This window comes from Anser anser (assembly GCF_964211835.1).
Source record: "Anser anser genome assembly, chromosome: 16".
Lineage (NCBI taxonomy): Eukaryota > Metazoa > Chordata > Aves > Anseriformes > Anatidae > Anser > Anser anser.
In genome coordinates, this window is record NC_139737.1 from 10,274,063 (window position 1) to 10,291,757 (window position 17,695).

Genomic DNA, 17,695 nt, shown 5'->3' on the forward strand with positions numbered 1-17,695 from the left:
AGACTCTGACCGGCAGCAGAATCAAATCTGCCCCTGCACTCAAGGAGAAAAGACCAGAGAAGGCCAGGCTGGATGGGGCTTTGGGCAACCTGGTCTAGAGGTGTCTGGGCTGGAATTAGGGGATCTTCAAGGTCCCTTCCAACCCAAACCGTTCTATGATTCTATGACTTTCAACCACAAAGGGGCACAAATGTTTAAGGCTAAGGTGTGACAGTTGCACTTAGCCGTGCAAGCAAACGGGGCAGGTATATTTGTAAACGGGAGCATGTTTATGTGTTGCAGTGAGGCAGCAGGTAGTGCCAACAGGGCTGCCACCGTGCCGCACTGCACAGAAATCCCGGCTCAGAGGAATGCCTAAAGCACCTTCGCAGGGGTCTTTGGGGCGCGCAGGAGCAACAAAGCAATGGCTGAGCACCGCTGCACTGCCACCAGCCCTGAGCGAGCTACTGCACCTCACCAGCAGCAGCATGCCAGCATGCTGGACATGTTTTACACCAAATCTCTCTTTCTTAGCTCTCCAGCAACCAAATCGAGCTTGTCCAAGGGGTTCCTTTGCTCGCAGCAGCCCAGGAGCTGCTCTCACTGGGGCACAAGGGCCAGGAAAGGCAGAGCCATTGCGTTCCTTGCAGCCTGGCTCCCCGAGTCCTCTCTGCTCCTTCCCGGCACGTCTCCTCCTTGCTCCCTAAAGCTACCCGAGCTATTTCGCTGGCCGGCTGTCGTATTCCTCACATGCCTCGTACTCAGGGCCCTGTGATCTTCACGCTAAAAGCAGGGCTAGCTTTGCAGCCCAGCTGCTCGCAGTCTGGGAGGGAGCTGACTTCAAACAGCAAGACAGCACCTTAAAAATAAGGGAGGGCAAAGCACCGTGTGCTCAGCTGCTCTGCTCCACCCGTGGCTGAAGGAGACTTTGCTTTCCCCGTGCTCTCAGTAACGCTTCCCAAGGCTCCCTGGGTCTCCCTTGCTGCACGTAACAGAGCACACGCCGGCTGCATCAGTGCAAACCTGTGTACTTTGGTGTAGACACACAGTTAGCAGCCCTCAAACACCAACTCACCAACTCGCTCTGAATTTAATAAGGTCAATAGGACGTCTGTCGAGCTATTTAATGACACCCAGTGACCATTTTCAGTTCTCACCCCTGCAGTGAAAACGCTGGAGAGGGATTTTTGGACCGCTGGGATGAGTCACGGTGCCCGGATTAGTCCTTTCCCACTAACGGAGATGCAGCACGCAGACGAGACTAGCGTTACTCTGAACACTCGACAGGTGCAACGAAAAGGTGCTGGAAATGCCGTTCTGAGAAGCTCAGAAAGGCACAAGGTACACACTCACATACGTGCATACAGGCACACGCCATTTCGGGTGGCTGTGGGCAAAGAATTAAACACAGGGCATGAATCCCAACTGATAGAGGCGCCAGTGTGACTTGACGGGGAGCTGAAAACACCGCTCAGGGGCCTGAGATAGAGCAGAGGGCACAGGGCTGCTGTGCCTGGGACCGCGTCTCTCCGGGATGCCATCCCCGTGCCACAGACATGGCTCACCCCCAGGCTGCACTCAGGCGTTATCTCCCGCTTTCTCCGCGGGCTGAGCTGCCTGGGATTGCTGTCATTCTTGGTCTTTTAATCCAGAATTATTACAGCTCCTGAAACATCCAGAGGCTACGTGATGAGGCAGAAAACAGCAATTTTAAGCCGCGGCTCGCAAGCAGGAGGTCTGAAGCAGCTCTGAACAGAGACAGCACCTCCTTTTTTGGTAGCATATAATCAGCATGATTAATTCCACCGTGGTCTGGCAGGGGCTGTGGGGATGGTTCTGTGCTTTCCGTGCCCGGGGATCAGAGGGGGCTCGGCACGCCCCACGCCGAGCACAAGCCTGCACGACACCAGCCCCGGGAACAGGCTCGCCAAGTAGGGAGCCCAGCTCGTCACCCCGGCAGGACCTGCCCTGGCCCTTGCCTTTGTCCTGCTGCTCTGGGAGGACGGGATTCACCATACAGGGATAAAATCCTCCTTTTCAGCCGCCCGCTGAGCGGGCAGAGGCTTTCCTGGCCACTTGTCAGCCCCCGCAGGGAATGGAGCAGTGCCTGGCAAGCAGAAGGAATCCTCCCTAGAGGTGGCTTCTCCAGAAGTAGGCTGGAAGCAGGCTGGATGTGAGGTCTGCTCCTTCCGCTAGTAGGGACGGAGCTGGACCCGTGCCGATGTGGTACCAGAGGGCTGCAGACGGCTCCTGGCATGCCCAGAGACTTGGGGCGATGCACAGGACCAGCCTGCGGGTGCTGGAGGTGACAGTGCAGCTCCTGACTGTGCTCACCTCCTGCTGGAGCTTTTTCCGTTCCGTCAGAGAAGCTGCGGGATGCCGTCGGGCTGCTGCCCGGGGCTTGAGCACTGCAGCTCCCGCAGGCAAAGGGGCGGCGAGGCCAGGGAAGACCCTGGGTTGCAGGAGCTGCTGTGATGATGCTGCGGGTGCTCGGGGGCTGAGCCACGCTGCGAGTCAGCATGGTGCCAAGCCTGGCAGGCTCTGCAACGAGCCCTCCTGCACACCCTGCAGCAGAGCCAGGAGCCGCTGCCAGCCCTGGGGTGCGAGGACAGGTACCCGACTTTGGCATCCCTGGGGACGCAAGCTTCACAGCGGCTTCGTCTGGTGCTGCGCTCTCCGAGACATACCTGACCTCTGCTCTCATCCCCTGCTTGCAATGTCGGCCAGGAGCGCTTGATTTGGGAGACTGAGGTCAACACAGCTGCAGCTTCGGGTCTGGCACCTCCAGCACACCGCACATCGGCGTCCCAGGAGAGGCAGTGGTGCAAGAGGGCTGCTGCCACGGGGCCCAGAGCCTGCCCCGACAGGGATGCTGACACCCTGTGCTCAGTCCTGCTGCCACCGAGATCATTTAGTACAGCAGCAGCCGGCTGGTGAACGCCTGGGACACGGAGACATCGCTCAGAGATTTGAGTTTGTCTACCCAGGCACACATCCCCGGGGCACGAAGGCAGAGCACTCAGAGCCATCCAAAAAACCCTGCTGAGGGTTTAGCAATGTCGTGACAAAGCACAGCCTGAAGGAAAGGGCCCAGCCATAACAATAACATCTAGCTCTCACAGAGTACTTCTGAATTTATTATTCATCCACGTGGCTGGCAGTGCGGGGGAGCTCGACACAGAGCAAAGCTTGGTCCCAGCGGCAAAGCAGCAGACAAACAACAGGCGCCCAGGAAGAGCCCAGGGCACACAACCAGCAGCACAAAAACCTCTCCCAGCCCACGGCCCGGGGTCTGCAGCAGTAAAAGAAAGCTGAGACAGGTCTAAGGGCGATCTTTGATCATTACACATGATACAAATACAAGGAAAAATTTCTTCCAAGGTTAAGATCTGCTCAAAGAAAAAAAAAGAGCTTCTGCAAAAAGCAAATCGCTGGATTTTTATTATATGCATATGAAGCTGACACTTTCCAGGGAGCACTTTTTTACTGCCCTGCTGTGCTGCCAGCTCGTAGCCCTAAAGCCCTTCTGCAGAAAACAGCCCATGCAACCACCAGCAGAGGAGAAAGCCTGGTGATGGAGGGCATCGGTGTGAAACTGCACCAGAGAATTTTATAGCCTCCAGCAGCAGGATTCAGAGGCCCCTTCCCAAAGCAATGCTGGAAAATGAACCGTGAACACTAAACGTACCCAACTGGGGGCAAGGACCACAAGGAGAGACCTTCAGAAACCAAAGCCGGTGCTCCCCATCCGAGGCGAGGCAGCACGGAGCGGGGACGAGCGCTCCCCGGTGCCACCCGGAGCCATCCCAGGGCTCGCTGCGACTGCTGCGGGGTCTCTGCCTGCCTGCACGAGGCTGCTGCACGCCGCGGCCGAGCGGCTGGGAGCAGGAGGGTTAAACGTGGCGGCTGCTTCGCTGGCTCCCCTGGCACGGCTCTAATGCTCTAATCGTTTTTTTGTTAGCGTGTGGACAGAGCACCGCTGCCGTCTTTCCTGGCCGCGTCCCAGGCGCACTGCCCAACTCATTCCTCTGCCTGCTACCGAAATCCCCCGCGGCTACACGAGCCGCAGCTGGGCGCAGCGCTAACAGGTGAGAGCCGAAGCCCAGGCAGCAAGCCCGTCTCTTCGGGTAGTTTATAGGGTTTTGCACATCCACAACGGATTAGCCTGCAAACGAGATTGGAATTAGCGGAGAATGCTGCAAATACCAGATGGGGCTGGGGCACCTACAGGTGCGGCGGTGACCTTGCGGCTAGCAACAGGGGAAGAGCTGAGCCCTCTGCCCCAACACATCCGTGTATCGACAGAGAGACAAACCCATCCGGCACCATCCCTCCCTATCTGGGGTCTCCCTCCCTCTTCCCATTGATCCAGCAAACCCTTAGAGGAAGGACCAACCGAACACCTTCTACTTGTCATTCTCAACATCATAAGCTGCCAAAACAACAAACAAACCCAACCCAAAAACATGACCAAACATAATTTGCCAGTTTTAGGAAGGGAGGCTTTTGCTAAAGCCCACTCTCCTGGACGCTGGCGTTTCCCTCCTCAGCCAAACCCTGCTTCGGCATCCAGAGGGGATCACTCAGAGAAATCCCTGAGCACCGCTGCCCAGCCAGGGGGGGCAGGCAGCACTGCGGGGGCATGCGAGGGGTGGGCAGCGGGTCGGGGTGCTCAGCCTGGGTCCCATTTGTGATGGTAAATGCCAGGCTCTCGGCGCTGCTGTGGGGAGCACAGGGAACACGGGCAAATTCAGCACGCTTCCACAGTCACGCTGGTGGCATTTTGTCCTTCTGGAGGAACTTCAGATACGGCTTTGTCTTGGCAGGGATGCTCGCAGCACTCTGGAGGGATACGGGGAAAGCCGCAGAAGTGCTTTTGCTGATGGCAACGTCGTCCCTTCTGTGCTCACGAGATGAGGGGGCAGGACACACGGACCCAAGCAGGATAGATGCTTTCTCTGTTTTCCACACCACCTTTGCACGTGTGCCACCTCTATATTTGCATCATTCTTTTCTTCACGCGTAGCCCCAGCCTGTCCCCTTTGTGCCCCTCCACCTCCACGCACATGCAGACACCAGCAAACCTCTGCTACCCTCATCTGCCTGTAACCACCCCACGGGACTGAAAACCCCTTTTTGGTTCATCTCTTGTGCCCCCTTCCCTGCTGGCAGTTACCTGATTGCATGTCCTGCCCCGAGAGCCAGGTGTATATTCCCCTGCACTATTGCTCTTCTGGCTCCATCACTCGTGCGCACAAACCCACTCGGTTTAGACTCCGACATCCCCAGGGCTGAATCTGTGCCGGTTTATTTTATGGACTCTACGCCTGCGGGGTGCAATCTACTTTGTGTATAAAGCAACACAAGCTGCCTCCTACAAGAAATACCCCCCCACCACTTTCAAGGAAATCCCAGAGGAGAAAGCATCCTGGCCTCGCAGAACAACCCTGCCGCCCTTCTCCTTCATGGCAGCCAGCTCCTGAGATGCCCCGCGACTGTCACTCGCCGTACAGCAGTGGTGGCACCGGGTACCTAGGTGGATAAACGGCACCTCTCCTCCTTCCTTAGGGCACGAAGAGCACCGACAGCCCCCTGGGGCAGAAGAGCATCCTTTTCTGCTCTATGCTTCAGGGGTGCCTGGCAGAGCTCGCTGCAACCCAACGAGCTCAGCGAGCGTGAGCCTTTCTGATTACTTGGTGGATTTTTAAAATACCGAAATGTTATCCTCGGCCCTAAATAGCTCAAAGCCACTTGCATCTTTCACCAAGGGATACTTCCCCTCAGAACAGCTAAAGTGACATTAATCTCACAGCAGACAGACCTGCAGCTGTCTGCAAGACAACGACAGCCTACAGAGCCCGGCCCTGCGGCGAGAGCATCCGCACGGGCACTTCTGGGGAAAAACGGGAGATTTGCAGCTGCCGGCTGGACACCTGGGGTGTTTTTAGGTCTGTCCTTCTCCATCCTGCCCAGGCAGAGCCGGGTGTGGATCCGGCCAAGCCAGAGGAGTGGGCTGACCCAAGGGAACAGCAGGGCTCACTTGCTTCGAGGGAGCCCGGAGCTCTGCCAAACAGGTGGCATTCGCAGTCTGAGCGGGTTTTACCTGGCTGCCAGCCCTGGATCGGGTCAGAAAGTGGGTATTCTCTCTACAAGGCTGTTGTTTTTTTCAGTGAGAAGTTTTAACAACTTGTAATTTGAATGTTTTTCCACATTTCAGCAACCCAAACCAAGAAAGCGAGGAAATACAGGCTGTGTTCTGGCATTCTTTTTCCCCGGTCAAAAAAAGAAAAGCAGGATTATTTTTTTTTTGTAAGGAAACAAAAGCAGGCAAATTTCTTAAAATATTGTCTTTGGTTAGAAGCCCAATTATTTGTCAAATCTAATCTAGGGCAGAAGCATTTTTCTATGACCACATGGGTCTCTCAAGCTGATGTCCGCAGGTTGGGGCCCAGAAGAAACACGGGACCAAGCCGCGAGCTGGGATGGATCCTGCACGTCTGCTGAGGCCACGAGGGGACGGGACGCCGGGTGGCACCAGGTTCTGCACGAGCAAAACTACAAAAACTTGTACTCAGAAGACCAAAGGGCTCTGGCTCAGCACCAGCATAAGCTGAAAAAACGCACCAGGAGGAGGGGGGGTTTCTGTATCTCTGGATTTATATTTAAATTGGACAGTTTACTTCAATATTTTTTATTTTTTGAGATAAGCCTGTTTCACATTCCACAGAAATGACGATAACCCTTGAGCAAAGCCTGATTGAAAGCGATGATTTGAAGCCCGGCACCCTGCCGGCTGATTTCAAGCATTTGGAGGGGACTCGAGTCCTTCCCGCTCCGCGCAGCAGCGCATCAAGTGGGCATGAAGCTGCCGTTTTCCAGTCATTTTGCAGATTAAAGCCTCACTTCATTTCTCCCTTTCTGTGTTTGTAAGCCGCTGAGATAAGGATTTCCCACAAGGGCAGGCCGAGCAGCCCATTAATCCCAATTAAGCCCATTTCCCTGCCTGGCCGGCTCCCTGGTCCGTACCCATCCCCAGCTCTGCTCTCGCTTGGGGTCCCAGCAAGCCCCGGCGGTGCTGGCCCCCACCCCAAATCCCCCTGGAAACCCTGCAGAAAGCACTCTGCCACCAGACAGCACTCTGCCACCAGCAGATGCTTTCTCCTCGGACCTACTGGAAGCGCGCGCTCCCTCTTACCCTACTAGGGCATGACCGAGCCTCGGGAAATTCATGCGAGGCGAGTGGAAAGCAGATAAAGCCGTGCGCACCCCGCTCTGAAGCCGATGCATCTCAGCACAATAAGAAGGCCTGGCCAAAAATGTGTCAGTGCTCCAGCTGCAGCCAGCTGGGGCTGGAGAGGAGGCCTCTGTGGGGAAGGGATGAAGCGAAGGTGAAGGCATCACACGGCTGCTCGCTCTCCGGCACCCGACGCCCCGCACACAGCTCTTCTTCTGCCCTGGGGACGGTGCGTTGGTGCCACCGCTCGCGGCAGCAAAAATGAAAAGCAGCAAAAGCGAGCCCCAGATACCCTGCTGCCTCCCCATCACAGGAGCTGGGGGACCCCCAGCTCCACCATGGAAAGGACAGAGAGTCCCCAAAGTCCCGGTTTGGGGTGTGGGGACAGCCCAGGGCAGTGCTCGGCACGGTCAAACCACTTGCTTGGGAACCGGGAGCATGTCCGACAGCATCACCTCCAGTGGGCACAGAGGACAGAGGAGTTAATTAATACAACTGTTTGTGCTAACTGAAAATGAACTAAACAAGCCGCCCTCTACACAAACACAGCGAGCGCGAGGAGGAGCGCCAGCAGCGTCCCCTCGCTGCCGCCCCGGCTCCCAGCACCTTTCCTTTAACGCCTGCCGGGATGCCAGGCTGAGCACCAGCACTCAGCAGGGAAGGCTCAGCTGCTCTCCTGCTCGCCGGCCTCAACCCTAGAGGCCCGGGAAGGCCCCGGACTCCTGGGGTGCCCAACACCCGGGTCCGAGCCCGCCGGCCTCGGGGGTGCCGAGCTAGGCAGCCGCGGTGGCACGGCCAAAGCCCTGCCCCGGGCACACACCGCGCACCCCACGGGGCCGCGCCACCGGCACAGAGGACGTGAAGGCTGGCGGCCTCCCTGGAGGCACAGGCCTCGAGGCGGCACAGGAGGCAGGGCGACGCAGGGCGACGTCGTGCCCGGTAAAGCACCTGATGGGTGCGAGCGTGCGGCCGAGCTGCGGCGGCAGGGCCTGCCGGTGGCCGCGGCTCCCAGCTGTCGCGCAGGGCAGCGCCGATAAGCCCCTGCTATGCGTTCCCTTATTTAGTCAGGGCGCTGCGCTGACTGCAGCGATTCCCGCGCGTCATTTGCACCCTCCTGCCGCGTCCCCCCGGGAGCCGCCCGGCCGGGCTGGAAGTGCTGGGAGCACAGGGCGGCCTCGGGGAGCGATTCGGGAGCCGTGCCCTGAAACCCGGCCGTCGAGGCTTCCACGTCCAAGCGGCAGGGTCGCAGGACCTCTGTGCTTTTAAAAAAATACCCACGACGTATTCCTTTCCAGTTGTATTCTCCAGTCATAACATATTCGGCTTTAGGGCCAGCAAATAAACAGGCGAAGCACAGCAGCAGTCTTTGTCCCTCACACCTTCCCTTCCCGTTGGTCCTATGACACGCAGCAGATATATTTTAGGTGCTGTTAGCAGGACGTACGCCCGTCAAACTTGCTAGAGCCCGGCCAGATCCGTGCCTTACAGGAAGCAAAGCAAGTGCCTGCACTGGGTTTGGTCCAAGGCAGTGGGAAGCACAGCTCCACGCACAGGGGGATCTCGGCAGGCACTGCTACACGGGGGCAGAAGTGGGATTTACACTGATTTTGTCCCCCAAAAGCCCCAGCAAGAAGTAAAGCTGCTCCTGTGAGCTGGGCAGCTCCTGGGCATACAGCTTCAGAAATCAAACTCCAAAGCACAGCCAGCCCGGCCCCTGCTATCCTACCCCACTCCCACTCTCCCACTCCCTGTTTTCGGAGGCTTTGCCCCACCTGCTCCGTTATTTTTCGGAACAAGCAAGATTTCCAAGCGGGCGGCTCGGGAGGGACCCGGACAGGGCAGGACAGCAGCAGGCTGGGGATAACCAGGCAGAGAACCCGAACCGAGCAGGCAGCGGGGCCACAGGTGCCACCCAGCCCCGTTCCCGCTGCTCTCAGGTGTTCCCTGCACAGCTCGGTGCCCGGCTCCGCTCAGGATCCTGCCCGCACATCCCCAGCGCGGCCGCGTGCCTGAGATTCCTACGGCGCCACCGGTGGAGGCAGCCCCAGAGCTCGGGCTTGTTTTCCTCCAGATTTCTGTCTTAAAGAGCCTTTTATGGCGCAAAAGAGGGAATTCTGCTCTTCTCCTGGCATTGCGCTCCCCAGCAGCGGAAGGCTGGAGAGCACCTTAGCTGAGCCCTGCAAGGGGCCCCCCCACGTGCCAGCAGCAAACAGAAACCAAACATCGGTGCGCAACAGCAGAGGCGCACGGAGGCAGCCAGGCACGGCACAGCCCGGCTGCTTGGCCCTGGGAATTATTCCGTAGTGATCATCTCACACAGACACGTGTCATGTCCTCCCCAGAAGGGGATTTGTACGGTCTCAAAGGTGTAAGATACAGAGCACCCTGCAGGGAGCAATACAAAGTCCAGAAAACTTCACCTCGGAGCTGCGAGCTGGGGAGATGCTAGGGATAGTACCGCCCTTGTATGAACTGCAATCATTTATTTTCACAATCTGTAGGCAATTCTTCTCGGCTGTGGGTGTAGAAACTGAGGCAAGGTTCAAGGCCAAAGAGGAAGCTGGTGCTGGAGCTGGGATTTCACCTCCGGACCCCTTCTGGGCAAAATGAGGCCTGTTTGCTCTTGATCCCAAAGCTGGGCTGAACAGGGAAGGAAGGAGGAGCTCCGCACAGAGCAGCACAACCCGGGCATCGAGGCAGATGGAAAGGGTGAGGTGCAGCTTACAGCAGGGAGGAGACAAGTCCCTGCTCCGCAGCGGGTCGGGGGACGTGCTCCTTGTGGGACGTGCCATGGGGACCCCGGGGCTGCCAGGGGAGCGCTGCACCGTCTGCCCCGCGCAGCAGCCGTGCCGACACGAGCTCTGTGAGGGGAGGGCGTCCCAGAGCGTGCTGCAACCTCCGATTTCCTCCAGCTCCGAGGTTCCCTTAATAGGAAATTATCTCCCAGCCGCGCCGGGAGGGATGCGGTCCCCAGCAAGGGCAGCGGCGCGTTCCAGCCCCTGATGGAAAACACGGCCGAGCCGCTTTTGATCCAACGTGTAAATAGTGTATAATAAAAAGAGGCTTACGTAAACTGACCGACTTCTCGGGGAGCGGCTTTTGCAGCTCCAGCCTCCTTATTTATGGGTGCGAGCGCCGCGGCCGCGCGCTGCCCCGGGGCACGGCAGGGCCGGCGTCGGCTGAGCCGAGCCTCCCAGCCAGGAGCAGCCCGGGCTGGGGTTTGCGTCCCTGCTGTCCCTGCGTGACTCCTCCTGACATCGGGCTGCCTTCTCCCTGCTGGTTGCTGAGGCAGCGGATCTTTGCTAAAAACCAGTTGTGCTCCTTGCAAAAGTTTGGAGGCAGGAAAGCAGAGGCTGGGCATGTCTGGGTTGTGCAGGCGGGCAGAGGTTTGGAAATGAAGTGCCTTCCCCAGGGCAGCTGTTCCCCACGTCTGCACGATAATGAAGCAACTTGGGTGATTAAACCCTAAACAAGACAGTTTGTGTCTTAAGAACAAAATTTAAGAAACATTTAAGAATAAAGAAATCTAAGAACAAAAACAGTTCCGGAGCCACAGCCACCTCCCAGCAGCGCGAGGACAGCGCTGATGCCACAATGTGGCCCCAAAATCATGGCAGCAGGGGGGCACCGTCTTTGTCCTGCTAAGCCCGACCAGCCGAGCCCCACGGGGTCCCCACCACACGGGCAGCGACAGCCCCAGCCGCAGGGCGACGCGGTGCCAGGGATGCACGCAGAGATGGGGGGGATGCAAGCAGGAGGGGATTTTCTCCTGCCAGCCCCAGAGCTGCCCTCTCATCTCCTCCCGGGAGGGAAGCTGGAGCCATCAGCGCTTTCCTCGCCAGCTAGTTCCTAACACAACTAGTTCAGAGCAGAGCCCACCAGGCGGTGCTGGGGACACAGAGATGCCCGGCCGTGCCCACATCTCCACCGACGCGAGGGCTAAGGGGGAACACGAGGCGGCCACGTGCTGCCGCACGCCCTGTGCACGCTCCTCCCGCCCATGGGATCTGCCCCCGGTTCACGGAGCCCCGGCACAGTGCTGCCTTCACAGAGCCCGACCCGATAAAAGGCAGCGACAGCACAGCGGCAGCCTGGGAACTCCCCCCCTTCGTACCGGGGGCTCCGGGGCAGAGCCACGCGCTGCTGCAGGCAGTGTTTGTTTGGGACGCATCCCGCTCGTGTGCCTGCTGGAGCTACCAGCGCCAACATCCCGCTGCTCTCCGTCCTGCCCCCTTCACGCTGCCACAGCCGCTCCGGCAGCTTGGCAAGCACCGGGTGCTGCCCGGCTCACCAGCTCCTGCTCCACAGCAGCTGCCCTGCACGAGGGACGTGGGGGGACGGGACGGGGCTGCGGGAGGGGGGCGGGGGGCTGCAGCAGGGCCATGGGGCGGGAGCGAGGCAAGGAGAGCGGCTGCAGCTCAGTGACACCGTGCGTGCGCTCGCCACAAGGACTCTCCAGGGGCCGAAAGCCTGAGGCTGGCTAAAAAAGGAGATGGAGACAGCAGAAAGCTGGAAGCTTTCCCCCACTCCGTGGCAGGTCCCAAATGTCCCCTGGCTGCCACAAGGGCCCTTGGCCTTGCTCCATCAGCAAAAAGAACGAAACAGAATTTGCAGGGAGCCACGTTCAACCCCGCTGCTGGGACACGGCCAGGGGGCACCCAGTCGGGTCCAGAGGGACCCGTGGGACGGGGACCACCACCACCCCGAGGACCTCCGCGCCGGAGCCCCGCGCACCCACCTGGACGCCGCGATCTCCGACTTCTGCCGGGCGATGGCCGCCGCCCTCTGAGCCCCCTCCACGCTCCTGTCCACCTTCTGCCGGATCTTGGCGCTCTTGAGGGGGATGACGCGCTTCTTCATGCCCTTGACGAGGACGTTGTGGCGGTACTTGCCCTCCTCCTTCTTGCCGTCGGGCAGCGTGGTGCAGCCGTAGCCGTGCCGCAGGTTGTCCAGCCACTCGCCCTCGTACTTGAGCCCGCTGGAGCGCTCGCTGACGCCGAAGCCCGAGCGCTTGTCGTTCTTCCACTCGCCCATGTAGGTCTCCGTGGTGGTGGCGTCGATGTCGGACTCGAAGGGGGGGTACTCCTCGCCTTCGGCGCCCTCGCCCAGGCTGACGGTGGAGGTGGCGTCGCTGGCGGCCGAGCTGATCCCGCTCTCGCTCTTGAGGAAGCTGACGCGGCTCTTCTGGCTGGCCAGCGACGACTTGGACTCGGACTTCTTCAGCTTCCCCAGCAGGGAGCCCCTGCGGAAGAGCCCCCCCTTCTTCGGCTTGCCGGCCTCGGCGTCCGCGTAGAGGCTGAGGGCGAAGCCCCCGCGGGTGATGGTGGGCGAGACGGGCAGGCTCTCGGGGTGGGCGGCGGGGGAGTCCTGCTGCGGCAGGGTGCCGTTGCTGTGCTCGCTGCGCAGGGAGGACAGGGAGGTGCGCAGCGGGGAGCGCACCACCGACGCCATGCCGTAGGGCACGCTCTGCCGCACGCCGTAGCCGTGCCGCATGCCGTTGGTGAACTGGCCCTGGTAGGTTCCTGCAGGAGAGAAGAGGGAGGCGGTGAAGCGGCGGCGCTCTCCGTCCCGCCTGCGCGGGCCAGCGAAGGGCTGCTGGGCATGCGCACCCTCCCTCGGAGAGAGGACCCCAAAATCCACCCGAAATCCACTGTGAAAGGCGCTGCCCCAAAGGAGCGAGGACAGAGAGCACAAGCCAGGAAGGTGCTGGTGCAAATCCAAAGCCGCCTGGTGGATGTGGGGCCTGGGCTGCCATCAGGACCAGGGGGCAGGAGGCAGCCCCACGGGGCTGGAGTTTGGGCTGTGCCGAGGGGTGGCAGCAGCCCCACGTGTACACGTGAGAGGTGGTGGCACGGCTCTTGGCTCGGGGACAGTCCCTTCCAGCCCCTTCTGCTGTTTGTCACTCGCAGCCTGCCAGGACCAGCTCCAGACCCCCGAGACGGGCACGTGCCCATAGCGCGGGCTGCCCGGTACCCGCAGCAGCATCTGCTTGGCCCTGACGCAGCTTGCCCGTGGTCCCAGGACCAAGGCTCACGCCACAAAGCAAGAAACAGGTAAAACAGGGAGGAGAGGAGCAGCTCTCTGAGGCTCCTCCAGCTCTGTCCCCTTCTCCAGACCCAGCTCAGGACCGTGCACACGGTGTGCCACACAACGGGGGGGACGCGGGGAGAACAGCGCTCACCATGGCCAGGGCTACACCCCAGTATGGGACCCTGAGAGCCAGCAGGACCTTGAAGGACTGGGAAAAGCACATTGTTCCTCTGCCAGCCCGGCCCTTTCCACGTCTGCACCTCCGCAGGTGCTAGAACAGCAACTCGGAGACAACAGCTCTGATTTTTCCCACCAGGACGCCAAGAGACTTAAATTAGCAGCATCAAAGCCCCCTCTCCAAGAAGGGCTCCCAGCAGGAGCAGGGCTGCCGGGGGCAGTCCTCGCCTCCGGCACTGAGATGCCAGCGCCGCCACCCTGCCAGGCGGGCTGCGAGAGCCAGCGTGTCCCCAGCGAGCCCCACGGGGTGGCAGGGGACGGGACGGGACAGCGTGGGACGCCTCCCGGCCCGCTGCCCTCCCCGTCTCGCTCTCCTCGCTCCGGAGCTACAGTTGCCTCAGAAACCGGCAAAACCACCCCAAACAAAAGCAGCATTCAGCTCCGCTCCCATCTATCAGCCCGTGCTGCGGCATCTGGAAGGGGCCGGCTCGCTCCAAAGCGGTGCTGGGGGGGGCACCAAGCTCCCTGGAAAGGCGCCCCGCTCTTTGTGCTGCTGGGCACGGCTCCACGCGAGCAGCCAGCCGTGCAGGGGGCATTTTTGTGGACATAAGTCTGAAAACACCTGGGTTTTGTTAAGCAGCGACAGAAGGCACCGAGGTTTGGGGAGCCAGCCCGTGCTGCCCCGGGGGGGTGACCCTAGAGCGGGGACCCAGGCTAGGCTAGCCCAGGAAGGAGGGGGGGACCCGGCTTCCAGACATTCATTTCCACATTCAGATGCTGTTACTGAGACCAGGGATGACCCTAGTCCCCGGAGAGCAAACGCAGCTCCTTCTTTGGCGATGGTGGGAGTGCATATTTTACACTCTCCCAGGCCACTTCTGCAGCATAATCTCTACTCCCAAGCTTCAGGTTTCGTTGAAATCCTCTCCAGACCCGCCTGCGGGGTGTTAACTTACAGCGCCGGGGCCAGGAAAGGCAAGAAGTGCCCGGGCGGGCAGCAGCTGCTGCCCCCGAGCAGCCACCCCCCGCCAGCGCTCCCTGCCCCGGGCACACGGGATTTCGGCTCCCTGCAGCACCGCAGCTACCCTGGAAACAGAAGGGAGGGTCCGGGGAGTGCAGAGCATCTGCACCAGCCAGCCACGGGAGCTGCTGTCCAAAGCAAGGTGCTTTTGCTTGGTTTCTTAGGGTAGTTTAAGCTCTGTTAGGAAAAATAAGGGAGGCGTGAGCTGAGAGCTGGGGTCATCACCCGAGTTCTGCTTCACCCCTCCAGTGCAGGCATCTGGGTGTGCTCCTCACCCCGCCACGCTCCCAAATCTGGCTCTGTGCAGTGGTGACAAGTCTTCGGAGCACGAAAGCACCACGTGCTGCCCCGTTTCCCTCCCCACCCCTTCCCCACGAGGAGCCCAGGAGCAGGGTGCCCCATCCCCGCCGGCGCAGGGCTGACACTCGATAGGGGTGACACCGGAGCCCTCCCCGCAGGACAGGCCAACCTTGCACATAGCAAGCTGCATCTGATAGCGCCGTCGAATTAACCACCTGGAAAAGGAATTCTGGAAAAGTCTCATCGGGGCTCAGCCTCTCCTGGAGGCTCAGGTCAGGGCAGCCTCTGTCCTCCAGCAAGTCCCCGACTTCCCCCCCAGCAGTGCCACGGGCAGCTCCTGGCCAGGTGGGATGGGAAAAGCCACGGGGCACAGCAGGTCTTTGGGTAGCAGAGAGCTGGGAGCCTGCTTCTCACAGGCACCTGTGTGAACCCCTGGCCACGTGCCCACGCTGAGCATGTCCCACGTGGGACAAGAAACGAGGTCCTGGCAGCTCGTGGTGTGACCAAACCTGCCAACGCCACCTGGCAGAACCGAGAGCACCGACACGCCGTGGTGCCCAGACCTGCAAAACAAGCGTGGGGTGAGCGGGTGCTAGAGCCAGGGCTCGAGGGGCTCGAGCAGAGGGCTCACTGGTGCGGCCATGTCACGCTGTGATGCACGGAGCCCGACGGAGGCTTTGTGCCCAGCCACCAGCCTGGAGCAGAGCCAGGAGATGCTGGGAGCAGCTCAGTGCTCCGGGACACGCTGTCACCTCCTTGTCCACCCTGCGTGGGTACTAGGGCCAGGATGAGCCCGGGAAGGCAGGAGGCACCACCACACTCCATCACAGCTACCACCGAGTCGGTCGCAAGCAGCCTTGCCCAGCTCATTTCACATTTTCCTGACTCAGTTTCCCTCAGTGGGAAGAGAGAGCCTATCTAACCACCTCTGCAGGGCATCCACCAGCACGGCCACGAGGCTGCCGGAGGAGCTGTCACGGCGCCGCACTCCTCTTCCTGCACCAAAAAAAAAAGTAATTCCCCCCTTTTTTTTTTTTCTTATACCATAAAGCACCCTGAAAGCAGACTGCTTCGAAATCTCAAGCTCTGAGCAGCGCCAGATCCAGCTAACCTACACACACCAGCGCAGTGAGTCTAACAGAGGACCGGGGCTGTACGAACCGCATCGGGGCTGGTGGCAGAGCAGAGCTGCACACGTCTGAGCCAGAATTACTCTGGGGCTATTGAAACAGCCTGGCCACAGCATGACACGGGGCAGAGGGACACACAGCCCCCCGCCTCACTGCTCGCACTGGGTGTGGTTCTGTAAAGAAAAGCAGCGAATGCAAAAAAAATAACTGTTTAGGATCAAAATGGAACAGAGCCCTAATTCCCTGCCTGCTCAGCCCTGCCTGATTCATTGGTGTGTGCCACCTCTGGAGGCACCGGGCTGCCAGGGAAAGCCCGTGGGGCAGGGATGTACAATACCCGTACACATCTGAAAGAAAGCAGAACAGGGACAGGACTCACGATAATGCCTTATTGCCTGCTTTTTTTCATGTTGGAATGACAAAACGTGCCGGTTTCTCTGTGATGCCCAGGTAGAAGACTCCCCACCTCTGTCTGCCCCTGAGCAAGCAGGGGGGCCCCTGTCTGTCTTCACAGGATGGGAAGGATCAAACCGTGGTGCTGATGGAAACGTTGTCCCTGCAGACTTCACCTCTGAACCCTCCTGTGTTCAGCAGCAGGATGTGGCCCTCGGTGCAAGAGCCCGCTGCCAGCAGCATCACAGCTCCCCTGCCCAGCACCTAGGCGCTAGGATAATGAGCGATGAATGTAGATTATACGAACAGCCAGGTAAATAATGCAAACAACTCCGATAGCTTCGCTGCCTTCCGAGCACCTGCTGTTAGCCAGACACTGCGATGACAGACGTGTCAGAAGAACTTGGTGCAGAAGGCCAGGCACATCAAAGCCACGCACAGCGCCACGTGCCAGACACGCCAGCGAAAACCTAGGGCTTCTTTTGGGTGCCAACACCACCAAGGGAAGGCTGTCACGGTATTACCTAATGGCTTCTCTTGGAAAAGAAAGGGAGAAAGAAACGGAGAGGAAAAATAAACACAAAACACACAGCATTAATTCACGGGTCATGTTCAGCCACGCAGTAGCTTTGTTAGAGAAGCAGCCTGGGCTGGAGGGAGTCTAGGTGCTGGACCTGAAAACAGGGATTCGAGTCCCTGCTCCATCTCTGACGTTACGTGACCTTTGACGAGCCACTTTATCAGGCTCAGTCACGTGGAGATAATTTGACATTTTTTGCAGGCGCCCACAGACCCGTGGAGGAGAGGTGCCATGGGGGTGCCACCACCCCAGGCACACCGGGGCCGGGTGCCCCAGCACCCACCGGCAGTCGGGGCGCCCCTGGGGAGCCCAGCCCCAGGCCACCCCGCTTCGTAGGTCCCGCTGGAGCCCTCTTCTGTGCTTCCTTCCCCTTTCTTGCGGTCTTATGATCTCTGGTCTAATTGTTTCCGCTCGGTTAACGTGCACCGCTGTTTTCTCTTAGCTGCCTAGAGAGCAAACTGCGGCATCAAAAATAAGTTGGGCTTAGGTTGCTTTGGTTGCAAGTGAGGGTTTTCCCCCCCATAGGCATATATAAACAGGGATTTGTAGAGCAAAGCACAGCTTTGAGCCCGGGCCCTACGCTAGCAATAAGATTCTGCAGTAGCAGTGACGCTTTTCTCTACAGCAAGATTTGACAGGATCGAGCACTCCGCCAAAAACATGTATCCAAAAAACAAGGACTTCTTACAGAGGTCACAAAACTTAGAGGCAGAAGCCAAGCGATGAGGTTTTTGCTGAGAATTTATGTGGCAAAATGATGAGTTCCTTCACGCCGTGCCTTGCACAGCCCAAATCGCCATCCACTTTAGCTGCCAGATCCTGTCCCCGTAAAAGGGCTCCAAGCTCCTTCC

At 59.4% G+C, this 17,695-nt stretch overlaps 1 protein-coding gene and 1 long non-coding RNA gene across 2 annotated transcripts in view; both read right to left on the reverse strand.

Moving 5' to 3' along the window:
• Positions 1-17,695, reverse strand: part of JPH2 (junctophilin 2) — a 29,985-nt gene that overhangs the window by 9,439 nt on the left and 2,851 nt on the right. Inside the window, exon 2 of the mRNA XM_083802231.1 lies at positions 11,952-12,735. Within this exon, the coding sequence (XP_083658357.1) occupies positions 11,952-12,735 (784 nt within the window). The remainder of the gene's footprint in view (positions 1-11,951; positions 12,736-17,695) is intronic.
• Positions 52-11,937, reverse strand: LOC310882874. Its single transcript, XR_014573210.1, has 2 exons — positions 3,668-11,937; positions 52-3,368 (listed from the first exon to the last, which is right to left on the reverse strand). It is a non-coding gene; the product is annotated as an uncharacterized lncRNA (long non-coding RNA).